A 15618-nucleotide genomic window follows, 5' to 3' on the forward strand; every position below is an offset into this window, starting at 1 on the left:
TCTAATATGTGGGAACCGCACTACTACCACCCACACACACAATGAGAGTGAAAGCTAAGCAGGAAGATAACAGTGCAATAATTCAACACACACTCACAAATTACAGCTGAAATGGACATATTGTAAAATGTGGTGCATCAGCTCACACACACACACACACACACTATAGTATACTTGCATGGCATGTCGTGCCTAATATGTGGAAACAGCACTTTTACCTCCCACACACACGTATGTACGTGCACACACACAGTGAGTGTGAATACTAAGCGGTCAGATAAAAACAGTGCAATAATTCATCACATACTCATGTCCTAAAACATCATAGCTTTAGTGGGCTTGCTGAACAATGTGGTGTCTGAACACAAGCACACACACATACATAGCATTGCCCACACTCAAATAATGTACTTGTGTACCATGTTGTACCTGATATGTGGGAACAGCACTATTATCACACACACACACATACCCAAAATAAGTGCAAACACCAAGTGGTCAGATTACAACAGGCCAATAATTTATCAAACGCACTGCTTCGACATTACAATTGAAGTGGGCATAGTGTAGAATGTGGTGTGTCAGCACAGACACACAAACACACAGCATGGCCTACATGCTAGGGTTTACACACACACAACAAGCATGAATGCTAAGTGGTCAGATTAAAACAGTGCAATAATTCAGTGCACTCATTTATGCATGTGGCACAAATAAAATACATTAAAATGTATAACTGCTGTCATATATTTTACTGTTTTGAAATAAATTATGATGACAATAACATTTATTTCAACTAATATGTGGGTATGGAAATATCTGTATTAAATAGCAGTACTCATATTGATTAGTGCCTGCCCCTAATAAAAAATATAATTCGTCAATTAAAGATAGTCAAAAGCTACATTTCCCCTATAAGCTGAAAACACATTTTTTTTCTCTTTTTCTCTGAAATTTTCCCCCAGACCGTGCCACGCTTCACCTCCACCGATACTACCCTCCACTGCTGACTGAGGAGCTTCGCAACTGACACACATCCCCTCCGATACGTGATCAGTACCGACTGCCTATTTTCACCTGCACGAGGCAAGTTCATATGCAGACCAGCCTTGTGCACGGAGAGCCACACCCTGATCAGCATTATTCCCCAACATCAATCAGCCAGCAGAGGCCGTAACCACACCCTGGTCCGGCTTACCCACCCTGTGAACAACAGCTAATCGTTGTTCATGTGGCCACCCAGCCCAGCCAGATGGCAGAGCTGAGATTCGAAACGATGTATTCGAAGTCCCAGCTCTGGTGTGCTAGTGTGTTTTACCGCTGCGCCACATGAGCTGCCTGAAAACACAATTTTATTAATTTTTTTACAAGGGTGATATGGTTGTTGGCTATGATTTTGTTTTTCTAAATGTTTAAGCCATCATTGAATACACATTTTAAACTGCACACTATTTATTGGTTTAAAAATACATGTTTAGAAACAGCTTAATTATTATTTTAATAAGACATTAATTATTAAGTGGGTTGCTGATAAATATCTAAATGAACGTTTTCTGGTTTAAAAAACCTGAATCCTGTTCCAGTAAAGCACAGTAAAATTCTGGATGTGTTATTTGTCCACTTTATTTTACTTAATTATCCAGCCTAGAAGGTAAGGGTGGGGGCGGTTTGTGTTTTTCTCGTCTGGGATTAGTACTGGAATATGTGCCAGCTGCAGCACAAAACCAACATAAATAACACAAGTCAGCAGAACAGGAGCAGCCAGTAACTGAGAGAAAGGCCATGTTTCAATCAGTCCTGCATATTTACCAAAATACCAGCTGAGCTTGGTGTACCAGCCTAAAACAAGTGTATTTTTGACCTCTTGATATCCAGATGTACAGATTAAACATTATTTATCAATGGCTTATATGGAAAAGAGAACTTGGGCATTTAAGTAGATTAAGTTAAATTCTTTAAAACCAGTAATTGCACACTACTGTATTTTGACATGTGTCTACTTACAAACCTCCAAGTAATAAGCTTAACAAAATATAGAACATATTTTCAAACATTTTCTCTTGAATTTTTCACTAAATAGTAACAGTCACAAAAAGTCTAAAGGCCTTTAAGTGGGGGTTTCAGGAAGGTGATTAGAAAGCAGCCAGTTAGGGTGTGAACAAGCTCAGGAAAAGCAAGTGAGATAGTTGGCAGTTTCTTTTGACCTTTAGTTTCCACCCAACATGCTTGAAAGTTGAAGCTTAACTGAGTATCTGTTCAATGATAGGGTGACCATACTTTGGTTTTCAAACAAGAGGGTACTGAGAGGAAGGGGTGGGAAGTTGGGGTTGAAGTAACTGGTGGCACCGTGGCAATGTGTATTTATGTGGCTGGTGGGGGGAGGGCGAGATATTTGACGAATGTCTTTAAGATCTTTCAACTTTGTTATTTAGATTTAATTCTTTAACAGGCAGTCTATTACCAAAACATTAAACATTCCTTTATAGCCTACATGGTAAGATAATCTTATGATTTAAAATCATTTCAGGCAGTTGCCACCACTGTGCTTCACAGTTGGTATAGTGTATGACCATAAAACCTTTATGCCACTCGGTCAAATCAATTAATCAATCATAAATAGTGTAAGTTCTTTTAAATCACCAGAAGGATCCTTCCAGTGGTGCTTTGCATCTGACACTATGGTTTATACCAGATCCTGTGTGTGTGTGAGTGTGTGTATGTGTGGGTGCGTGTGGGTTTGTGGTGTGTATGTTGAGGCAGGATGTTGTCTCCTCCCTGGTTCATTGTGCAGCCCCACAGCTGAAACAATTATTCATATACAACACACACACACTCACTTATACCCGCCAAAACCTTGACCCCTCACTCTCTTTTTAACAAGGATACTAACACACCCATTTACTTGCAGGCACACCCCATTTACTCAAATCCTAAACCCCCTGCATTACATAACTATATAAGAAAAGATTGGTCATTTGGAAACCCAGTTGGTTCATTCCAGTTACACAAGTTTCTAGACTTACATTCGACACACCTTATAATATTACAAACATTGTAAGCAGTTTCTTTTTCATTAAATGACAAAATGAAACCATATTTTTCAGTTCTTTTGGCTACTGCACATGGACAAGTTTGAGGTTATTTCAACTCCTATAGAATGCAGAGTCTCAAATTGCGTTGTTATCTACATCTATACGCTATATTTAATGCACACAATACACTCACTCATGTGTTCTATGTGTTCGACTGACGTCATGCAGGATTTAACTTGTCAGCTTGGTTTCTACCTCAAATTTTTAGTAACAAGTAACAAAAACTAAAGCTTAAGTGTAAGGCTGCGTTCACACTGACATTCTTGGCATCCATCATAAAACATATTGATGTGCATTGCTAATGTGTTTGGGGTAAATTGTTTCACACACATCCATTAATTAAACCACCCACAATGTACTAAACTGCATTCAAATAAAACCCACTTAATTTCACTAAAAACAATTAATTTCTAATAGTTTAGTCAAAGGTAAAGAATATTGGCAAAAAATGTAAATCCCAAACGGCTATAATGTACATAAATAGTGTGCATAAGTGTATAAAAAACATTAATCAGAGTGAAAACCAAAGGTTTTTCAAGATTAAAAATATTGATGGGAATCAGACAATGTTTGGCCAAAATACTTGACTGGTGATTAGTGTGAAATCTATTTATTTCATGTCATACACTCCAGTGTTTGTGTGTTAAGGTTGTGATTATTATTTTCAGGCTCCAGGGTTTTTTTTAGCATTTCACGGCACAGTTACATACTGCTATTAACAAATACTTGTTTGGGTTGTGATTTGTTTGCTTTTGAGCTTCTGGTGGCGTTACTGGCGTCCCCCCTGACGCTTAGGTTTAACAGGTTTAACCACATTTTAGAGACTTAGTGCTTCTACTGTAAAATCAATTTAGCAATTTTGGTGTCTTAGAATAAGTAGTTAGTTTTTGAGATATCCTTTCACCTCGCAGCCCTAAAGCCAATCACTCCCAGCCCCAAGTAATCATTCCAAAGAGGTGCACTCAGCCTAATGATAAAAATGGCAAGAATTAAGCCTGCGGTCAAAATACAACCTAATTGGTCAGCCAAAATATTAAAGTCATTTATTTACCCTTTTGTCAGTTAATTAATATTGAGAGAATTAAGAAATTCTTCTTGTTTCTTGCTTCTTGTTTTTATTGCATTTCATCAAATGTCCCAAGTTTTCTGAAAATGGGGATATTGTATACCAACGCAGCATTATTATCAATAAGCTAAATACACTAATGTTATGTAACACTACCCATGCTAACACTCACACCATCCATGCTAACATGTTTGTTATCCTTAGTGCAGCATGCAAATATCAATCCAGCACCTCTGATACAGCATTGTAACAGACAGATGGGAACGTACACGTACCCACTGCCTACACCCACTATGAAGTGTTACGGGAAAGAATTCACACCCACACACCCACAAATATTAGCGCTGTTAGATATTAGCCAGCACTGATGCCGTCACAAGAAATGGTCTGTGTAATAAACATATGAAAAGGGTTCCTGCTCTTCCTGTTACATTTTATTAATACCATAAAGTGCTAATGAATTATAAGGTAATAAACTGGTGTGTTCAGGTGTGTTAGAATAAGAAACACTAATTCCCAGTATAGGGAAATCATACGGGGCTAGTTGACATACTTGATTAATAGAACTTTACGTACTAGGGATGTCAATGATTAACCGATAACTGACAAAGAAGTCATTGTTTGATTAATGCTGTCGGTTAAAAAGGTCATTCATGTTTTTAACAGCTAAACCTTCATTTAAACTAAGAGCAGAGTAACAGATCTCTACACCCACACAAGTGCTCAGACTGCTAATCAGCCTCAGTGTACGTGTGCCACTTTCTTTCACTTTCTCTCGTTCTAATTTGAGCAAAAAAAACTATTATTATGCACTCATTTTATTTAAATCATGAACAACGGAACTATAAACAGCTTCCATTTGTGCTTTTAATGTTTGTGTCAGTATGGAGTCTGACTGCATGTTAATCATTGCACATGTGGATCTGTAACATTATTTGAGAAAATAAAAAAATGATGTGGACAGTTTGCGTCACATCCCAGTAAAAGGTAAAACATTTTTTAGTTATGGTCTTATGTTTACTACACTAATAATATCACAAGGAACTTTAATATTCCAACTGATCAATTATGATGACTTGTTGATATGAAACTTGTCTGTTATCGGTCAACCATCAACTAACAACTGTTGGCAAAATTTGTGACTCTACTAGATACCAGAAACATTTTCCATGACTGATCTAGGGTCAAAGATACAAGGTACAGAAATAGCTGTACTTAATGCATAATGTATAATGTATAGGCTGTAATACTCACTAGCCCTGACCAGTAACCACTGATGTGTGTTCATATCCTCTGGGTTTGATCCATGACCCCTTGCTTTGATTATTGCTTATAGATTCTGACCCTTGCCAACTGGTGTTGATCCATACTCACTAGCCCTGACCAGTAACCACTGATGTGGGCTCATATCCTCTGTGTTTGAACCATGACCTCTTGTTTTGATCAATGCCCATAGATTCTGACCCATGCCAAATGGTGTTGATCCATACTCACTAGCACTGACCAGTAACCACTGATGTGGGCTCATATCCTCTGTGTTTGAACCATGACCTCTTGTTTTGATCAATGCCCATAGATTCTGACCCATGCCAAATGGTGTTGATCCATACTCACTAGCCCTGACCAGTAACCACTGATGTGTTCATATCCTCTGGGTTTGAACCATGACCCCCTGCTTTGACAAATGCCCATAGATTTTGACCCATGCCAACTGGTGTTGATCCATACTCACTAGCCCTGACCAGTAACCACTGATGTGGGCTCATATCCTCTGTGTTTGAACCATGACCTCTTGTTTTGATCAATGCCCATAGATTCTGACCCATGCCAAATGGTGTTGATCCATACTCACTAGCACTGACCAGTAACCACTGATGTGGGCTCATATCCTCTGTGTTTGAACCATGACCTCTTGTTTTGATCAATGCCCATAGATTCTGACCCATGCCAAATGGTGTTGATCCATACCCACTAGCCCTGACCAGTAACCACTGATGTGTGCTCATATCTGGGTTTGAACCATGACCCCTTGCTCTGATCAATGCCCATAGATTCTGACCCATGCCAACTGGTGTTGATCCATACCCACTAGCAGTGACAAAACCATATCATATTCACTGGCAATGATTAACAGACGTCTGTACTGTACAGTTCCCTCTTTTGCAGTGTTAATCATCTCCGGCAAGACTGAATTAACACATGCAGGGTAACAGAGTTGATCCATGCACTCTAGTCCTTACCCATGCCTGGTAAAAGTGTTATGGTACATTTATATTATGCAGCAGACGCCTTTATCCAAAGCGCCTAGGCATACAGTCTGAGCAACTGAGGGTTAAGAGCCTTGCTTAAGAGCCCAACAGCAAACAGCAGCAACCTGGCAGCAGGGGCGGAGCCAGGGGGTGGCCAGTGGTGGCCATGGCCACCATAAATGAATCTTCGGCCACCCCTCCGGCCCCCCCATCACCGGCAACTTTTTTTGCGGAAGCATTTCTGCACGCAGGTGTTCTCACAGGGACGCAATTCAACAGCGCACCTCAAAGAAGTAGTTCTCCACCAAAACCGTGCAGTAATACACGACATAAAGGTCAACCACCAACACAATTACAGAAGAAGTACTACTTAGTGCTACTAGTACTACTATTACTATTTAGTAGTATTTGTGGCGAGCTACGAGTAAAGGCACCAGCTGGCTCTGCGCGTTCCAATGTTGCCAGATTGGGCGGTTATCCGCCTAATTGGGCGGATTTTGTTTGAAAACAATTTAATAGCAGTTAAATAACACTTCTATTTAAAAGAATATATTCCGTTTTAAGAAGCTCCAGCATTGTAGAAGGCTGTTAAAAGTAAAGTCTATTTTTAATGCTGATTTGGCTTAATAGTGTTGGTCAGTCTGTATCATATTCTTGAAAGAAAATTTAAATTTGTTTTCCATGCATTCACACTAGCATGTTCTGGGGTTCAATTGAGTCTCATCATTACACACAAGTTGGCAGCCAAATGATAAAGTATTGCAAAGGAATATCTTTGAAATTCTTCCTCATAATGTTAAGGTTATAGGCTATATTCTGGTTTTTCACTTGTCAGAGAAAATGAAGAGAGGAAAAAAAGCTTATTATTCTTCGTGATGTAATTCTACATGGCACTTACTGCCTGTATAGGTAAATGAGTAAGTGACCACATAAAAAAGGTATCAGTTTCTGTGCCACCCCTGTGTGAGCAATGGTCTCAGTCTGGCCACCCCTATGAAAATTGTCTGGCTCCGCCACTGCCTGGCAGTGGTGGGGCTTGAACCTGCGACCTTCTGATTGCTAGTCCAGTACCTTAACCAGCTTGCCCTAGCACGAGTAAACACTGTCTGAGTTCATTCAAACCCACTTCATTTTCATACACTGTTGTTCACGTTGTCTTAAAAAAACAGCTAAAGGGGAAAGAAAGAACAAAACACTGGTGCTTCTGGACTGAACTCGAACAGAAACATGAGAATAATTCGTGCGTGTTTATTAGATGTTGACTGATTTTACCTGCGTGCACCACATCGCTGAGATCGTGCTGCGCGGAAGCGGAGGGGAATTCCTTCAGTTTGCGGGCGCTGAGGCAGAGCGAGCCCGAGCCCGTCGCTTCTTCCAGTGAACGTTCCACACCGCGGCTCGCTCCCGCTACCCTGCGCGCCCCCGCGCCGCTTACCGCCTCCATCATCAGTTCACCACCGCCCCGATAAATCCACAAAATCAGCTCGCTCCACAAAACCCAATGAATATAAATATATCCAGAATAAAAGAAGACAGTGCTGATCTGCCCTGTACACAACTGCGCAGTCTTTTCACTGACCAGCACTTCCACAGTTCGGAACGCTTAACACCCCCTGCTGGTCAAACCGTGCAACTACAATATCCTGTACTGTTGCTCTGGAGCTCTTAACGCATTGATAGAGCGACATCTGCCGGTTATATGTATACATACACATACATGTTGCCCAATGTCCACTGATGCTCAACCACAACCACTGGATTTCATCAACAACTTCATCCTTATCAGGCCACAGTAGCCACAAAACACCGTAGTACTTCTGTTTCCTTTATTCTTCAAAAGGGAAAACTGTCTGCCCAAATCGCCCACATTTGTGAATGTGTAAGTGATGCCTTGGGACAAATTGTCACACTGTTTATGGTAAATTGCCCTGAATCTAGTGTTTCCTGGTGTTACCTAAGGCCTAGTGGTTAAGGTACTGGTACAGTAATCAGAAGGTTGCTGGTTCAAGCCTCACCACTGCCAAGGCCCTTAGACTGTATACTATCACAACTGTAAGTTGCTTTGAATAAAAGTGCTAAATGTTTATTAAAACAGTTTATTAGGTCAGGTGGTATCAGGAGCCCCAGTTGTTAAAGTGTATTTATACATACAGTAACAAAGATTATACAAAGATTGTTTATTCACAGGTATTGCAAGATCTGTAATGTCTTTTAAATTTGTGGTAAAGCCTCCTAGTTTCTCATTAATGATTTAAAATTGCTATACTTAATGTGACCATATTAACAGTGCTAGTTTTACAGCACCCACTAAGAAGAAGATATACTTTACCTGCCACATATACAGTACAATAAAATTCTTTCTTTACATATCCCAGCTTGTTTGAAAGCTGGGGTCAGAGCGCAGGATCAGCCATTGTACGGTGCCCCTGGAGCAAAGAGGGTAAGAGCCTGGATTTGAACCACCAATTTTCCGGTTGATAGCCCAAAGCTCTACCCACTAGGCTACCACTGTCACTAAACTTACCCACAAGCAGTACTATAATAATAATAATAAAAAAATTAAAGCTCTAAACAGAACACAGAAAGCAAACCATGTAAACAATATAATTTGGAGCAAAAACTAACAACAAGCAACTTTAGGTATAGATAATAACAGTGTCATCTTCGACAGAATAGTGGCAACAAAGCAAGAAAAGCACTCCATCAATCGATACTTACTTTGTAGGGCACCACTTTCTCAATTGTGCATAACTCACACAGACAACATAAGAACATGCAAAACATTTTAAAGACAATAACTGAGGGGGAAAATAAATCTGTCTTAAATCAGCGTTGGACCACCACAAGCCACCAGAACATCTACAATACACTTTTAAAAATTTCTGGGGGTATGGAACACAATTTTTTTTTAAAGACTATGAAGAAAATAGCTCATGATCATTATGCCCTGTTGATTGGGGCTGAAAGATACCACTTAGATATGTAGTCCAGATTTGTAGTCAGCTTGCTAGCAAATATGCTGGAAATTGCAGTTTTAAAACAATAACATTACCACAAAAATGTCTCTTTGATAGTTATATCTCATAATTTTAATTAGTTTTTCCATCTACATATTGAGCACTTCTTGTTTCACCTTTTACTGTTCCTCATTCTTGGGTAGAAGTAAAATACACCTAAAATATAAAGAAAGAATAAAAAAAATCACGACATGTTAATCTAAGCAGCTTCAGAGTTATATTATACCCGATAGCTGACATATTAAACATCTAGACTGGTCTAATGCCATCACTTACAACACTTTCCTTTACATAGTCAAAGCTCCCTTAAAATACTTTTAAAAATTACTAAGTTAATAAAAGTGATAGTTCTACCAACCTACAAAATGTTTATATTGATAGGTAGTCACTTAAGAAAAGCTGGTTTACATACTGTACCTTAAACATCTGCACTTCTGCAAATTGGCCCTGGTTCCTCTTTTTACATGAAGTATTCTTAGTGGTGGGTGGAACCAAAGTACCCAGATGACACCCACATGGAGAACATGAAGAAAACCCACTGACAGTGAAAACACGAGAAATACCTCACTGACAGTGAAGGTAAGGACCATGTTTTATTAAATATTTAATGTAGACTTCATACGTTAGGCTTTAATTTATCAGTGTGCAGCACACAGGAGGCAAGCCATCAACTGGCATGTGTCTAATAGCTGGAAAATCCCAGAATACCCAGAGAAGACTGACACCATTTGCAGTATCGACACTACCTAATGTATCATTGTGAATGATCATTATTAGTATCATTACTACTATTTGCTGGAGTTGCTCTTATGGTCAAGCACGCAAGCCCACTTTTGCCGAGATCTGGGGTTAGAATCGGCCTGCTATCAGCCGATTTGCCATCCGCACGGACACAATCAGCATGGCCAAAACAGCCTAGGCACTGGAGGGTGCACATGTCAGTGCGCTCTCAGTGCTGCTTTTAAGCCAGGATAAAATATTACAGTCAGGAAGGGCATATGGTGTAAAAACTGTGCCAAGTCTGGTATGCTGACTAGATCTGCTGTGACGACCCCTAAATACAGAAGTAGTCAAAAGAAAAAGAAAAAACATTATTATTTGCAGGTAGAGTGGGTGCTGTGACACGGTCCTGGAAAACCTGGGTTCGAGCCTTGTCTATGATAATTGTCTGAGAAATATCCTGTATAGCATGTTTGCCCTAAAGTCTCGTGTTTCCTTCAGGTACTTCCTTCATATACTGTATATATACCAGTGTTGTAGTGTTAACTGAAATAACATTTCCATCTGCATCCTTAGGTCCTGTTTGGTGTTGTGTGTTGTCTGAGTGTTGTTGTGATTATACAGATACTTGTTTGTACAATGTGAATCTCTGTAGTGTGTACTATTACTTTTGACTTTTTGATTTATGTAACTTGCTACCGTGGCCTTAATTTCCTTCGGGTTTAATAACGTGTCTGTCTGTCTGTCTGTCTGTCTGTCTGTCTGTCTGTCTGTCTGTCTGTCTGTCTGTCTGTCTGTCTGTCTGTCTGTCTGTCTGTCTGTCTGGTGGGCCAGTGATAGCTCAGTGGTTAAGGTACTGGACTAGTAAACAGAAGGTTGCCGGTTCAAGCCTCGCCACCACCAAGTTGCCACTGTTGGGTCCCTGAGCAAGGCCCTTAACCCTCAATTGCTCATTGTGTAAGTCGCTTTGGATAAAAGCGTATGCTGAAAATGTATCTATCTATCTATCCATCCATCCATCTATTTTCTACTCTGTTGTGTAGATAAATGGAGAAAGAGAGTTTGTGTGTGTGTGTGAGAGAGAGAGAGAGAGAGAGAGAGTGTGTGTGCGTGTGTGTGTGAGAGAGAGAGAGAGAGAGAGAGAAAGTGAGTGTGAGTGAATGTGACTGACTCAGTGATTTTATAGTTTATTTTAATTTTAGTTATAGCTGAATCATTTATTTTCAGTGTAACTGCAGCCACTTTCACCTCAGTCAGAAGTCATCATAAACAACAATCGGTGAAAATTCTGACCAATGAGAATTCAGACAAGTTTTGCGCAGTTGCTGCTGTAAGTCTGCACACTTCCGTACATTCTGCGACATGGTGAGTTAATATTTCGTTTTGTATTTGCAACATCGTGTTGTTTTTTTAATTAAAACTCTAAAATCACGTATAGATTGAAATGTAATATTTTCTTTTTGTTTATTTTTGTGTCTGTGCGCTTCTGTTTTTACTTTGTGTTTAATTTGCTTTAAAAAAAACGAAGTGAAACTGATCATGTCATTTTAAGAAAACCGGTTTCTCTGCGTCTGTACAATGTACATAAAATATAAATTACCACCTGGGTTATACTATAAATTGGGTAGCAAAGTGTTTATGGGGTTGGCAATGCTTATTTTCAAATTATGTTTAGAAATATATACATTTATTGAATATTTTATCACTGCTTTATCCTATTCAGGGGTCAAAGGTAGAAAACAACCCTTGACAGGTTGCCTGTCCATCACAGAGCAAACACACACACACACACACACACACACACAGGGCAGTTTTAGTAGCCCTGAATAACCTGACTGCATGTCTCTGGACTTGTGGGAGAAAACCAGAACTCCAGGAGGAAACATGCAAACTCCACAGAGAAAGGACCCAAACCACTCCACCTGGTAAGTGAACCCAGTACTTTCTTGCTGTGAGGTGACAGTGTTACGCACTGAGCCACAGCCACACAGACCATGTTATGTTCCACTGAACTGGAATACAGCTCAGTGCATCACATCTTCCCCGTTAGGCACTTTAAAGTTTTAAGTGTGTAAAATAAAACTCCTTACATTTACATTTACATTTCGGCATTTAGCAGACGCTCTTATCCAGAGCGACTTACAGAAGTGCTTCCATAGTAAACATTTAATTACTCTAGATTAAGTAAACAACAGTCCAAGAACACAAATCTGCTCAAACCTGTTAGAACCAAAGTTTTTTTTTTTTTTTTTTTTTTTTTTTTAAGAAATGGAAAAGTGTGTTAGTAAGTAAGTACAAGTCAGCTTAAGTGCTTAGTAAAAAGGTGATGAAGGTTTTTAATCGTTTTTTAAAGACAGCAAGAGACTCAGATGTTCGGACAGACAGAGGAAGTTCGTTCCACCATTTGGGTGCCAGTACAGAGAAGAGCCTTGATGCTTGTCTTCCTCTAGTCCTGGGAGGAGGATCAAGTCGAGCGAGACTAGTGGCTCGGAGGTTGCGTGGTACAGAGCAGGGTTTGATTAGACCATGAGGGTAGCTTGGGGCTGGTTCATTTTTGGCTTTGTAGGCGAGCATCAGTGTTTTAAACTGAATGCGTGCAGCTACAGGAAGCCAGTGAAGAGAACGCAGCAGCTGCATTTTGAATGATTTGCAGTAATATACCCTGGAGTAGGTGTTACCTACAATACCTGCAATACCTGTTCTTGTTCCAAAAATATAAAACATTAATGTTACAGGGAACGTTTATTGGGCTGTAAATAGGTTTATACAAACTATTTTATTTATGTATCTGTTATTTTCAATTTGAGAATGCAATAACGTTTTTCACCGTAATAGAAGTGAAAACTAAAAAAGACCATTTAAAAAATATATATAAAACAAGAAGCTGTGTTTGGTTTATTTCCCTTGAACCTTCATTTAACTGACAAAAGCACAAAGAAAAGATTTCCATATTATAACTAAATACTTGATAGTATTTTAAGGATATAAACACATTTAGAATTTGATGCCTGCAACAGACTGTTGGGGCAAAATCATGTTTACCACTGTGTTATATTACCTTTTAATTTAACTTTTAATTGTGAATAAAAAAATGTTTAATACACTTTTCAATTTTGCCACTTCCGTCAAAAAATATATATTAAGCTTTAGGTGATGGACCAATACCTTGATGGTCTATCAGACAGATTAAACACCATGTTGAATTTTTTTAGGCCCCAAATTATGATGCTGCCTCCACGATGCTTCACAATTTTGTAAATGTCAAATGTACTTTACAGTACTTTAATACTCTTAAATTAATCAAAGGTTCAACAATATGATATCTTGGTCTCATAACCAACAATTCCTTTTAATCACTTTGTTTCTTTTTCCAGGTCAACAACAACATGAGTCTCATTGATAGTAACTCTAACAACTGTAGCTTTATTGGTTTCATGACACGGGATGTAAATCACAGCATGGAGGGTGAACAAGGATGCAAAAGTCACTTAAACCCAAATGAAGAAGAACAGTACCATCTACCCAGGAGCAGTCCAGTCATATCTCGAAACAAGAAAGGGTCTCATCCGGTTAGTCTTTCTTCAAGAAAAAGAAGTGGACTGTATTCAATGGTATCAAATACTTTCATAGAACTTCCAGAGAGACATTTGCTTAACACAGAGAGACCTTCTCAGTTAAGTTATTCAAAAAAGCTACAGACTAGTTTTCCAGAAAGAGAATGGATGGCTTCTTCAGCCCAGATAAGTTCTCAACATGTACATTTGGATTCACACTGTGCCCTTGTGGAAAATATGTCCGATAAATCCTGTAATGAGCAAGAAAACCTCTCACATGGATCTTCAGAATCCCAGTCTTCTCTGACAGAGGAATTTGAGTTTATAGACATAAGCACTGAAGAATTAGAGAAAGAACCCACAACCTGCTTGGACACATGCCTGATCTCAGGTGAGTGACAGTCACTGAAATACTAAAACAAAATCAAAAAGACAGACGGGAATTGTAAATGTCTAGATTAAAAGAAAAGGGCAACATAAATAAAATAAGTAAATCTAAGAGTAAAATTTATATATCTTTATCTTGGTCAGGGTGGCAGTGGACCCAGTGCTACTTTAAAAGACCAAAAATTACTCTAAGAAATAGACCCTAAACAGCAATTAATCTTAGCCTAACACAATTACACATGTGATACTGCTCACAGATAGGGATGGTTCTTAGGACCCATGTTGCTGTGAGAGAACCAATTTTCCAACTGCTTCACCAAGTTGGCCATCATCAATACATAAACATAAATTTAACATTTTAACTGTTTGAGTAAACATATAATTAGGATTATATCCTTTTTTAGTCTTAAAAAATTATTTAGTATACTCTTTACTTACAGTGCCTTGCAAAAGTATTCAGCCCCCTTGAACTTTTCAACCTTTTGCCACATTTCAGGCTTCAAACATAACGATATGAAATTGTAATTTTTTGTGAAGAATCAACAACAAGTGGGACACAATCGTGAAGTGGAACGAAATTTATTGGATATTTTAAACTTTTTTTAGAAATAAAAAACTGAAAAGTGGGGCGTGCAATATTATTCAGCCCCCTTGCGTTAATACTTTGTAGCGCCACCTTTTGCTGCGATTACAGCTGCAAGTCGCTTGGGGTATGTCTCTATCAGTTTTGCACATCGAGAGACAGAAATTTTTGCCCATTCTTCCTTGCAAAACAGCTCGAGCTCAGTGAGGTTGGATGGAGAGCGTTTGTGAACAGCAGTTTTCAGCTCTTTCCACAGATTCTCGATGGGATTCAGGTCTGGACTTTGACTTGGCCATTCTAACACCTGGATACGTTTATTTGTGAACCATTCCATTGTAGATTTTGCTTTATGTTTTGGATCATTGTCTTGTTGGAAGATAAATCTCCGTCCCAGTCTCAGGTCTTTTGCAGACTGCAACAGGTTTTCTTCCAGAATGGTCCTGTATTTGGCTCCATCCATCTTCCCATCAATTTTAACCATCTTCCCTGTCCCTGCTGAAGAAAAGCAGGCCCAAACCATGATGCTGCCACCACCATGTTTGACAGTGGGGATGGTGTGTTTAGGGTGATGAGCTGTGTTGCTTTTACGCCAAACATAACGTTTTGCATTGTGGCCAAAAAGTTAGATTTTGGTTTCATCTGACCAGAGCACCTTCTTCCACATGTTTGGTGTGTCTCCCAGGTGACTTTTTATAGATATCTTTGAGAAATGGCTTTCTTCTTGCCACTCTTCCATAAAGGCCAGATTTGTGCAGTGTACGACTGATTGTGTCCTATGGACAGAGTCTCCCACCTCAGCTGTAGATCTCTGCAGTTCATTCAGAGTGATCATGGGCCTCTTGGCTGCATCTCTGATCAGTCTTCTCCTTGTTTGAGCTGAAAGTTTAGAGGGACGGCCGGGTCTTGGTAGATTTGCAGTGGTCTGATACTCCTTCCATTTCAATATGATC

The 15618-nt window shown here is 39.3% G+C and overlaps 1 protein-coding gene across 1 annotated transcript in view; it reads right to left on the reverse strand.

The window, feature by feature from the left end:
* The window catches only part of lrch1 (leucine-rich repeats and calponin homology (CH) domain containing 1), a 36221-nt gene extending 28261 nt beyond the window's left edge, over nt 1-7960 (reverse strand). The window contains exon 1 of the mRNA XM_063005734.1: nt 7680-7960. Within this exon, the coding sequence (XP_062861804.1) occupies nt 7680-7854 (175 nt within the window). The 5' untranslated portion in view covers nt 7855-7960. The remainder of the gene's footprint in view (nt 1-7679) is intronic.
* Between the last annotated feature and the right edge of the window lie 7658 nt (nt 7961-15618).

This window comes from Trichomycterus rosablanca, chromosome 12 (assembly GCF_030014385.1).
Source record: "Trichomycterus rosablanca isolate fTriRos1 chromosome 12, fTriRos1.hap1, whole genome shotgun sequence".
NCBI lineage: Eukaryota > Metazoa > Chordata > Actinopteri > Siluriformes > Trichomycteridae > Trichomycterus > Trichomycterus rosablanca.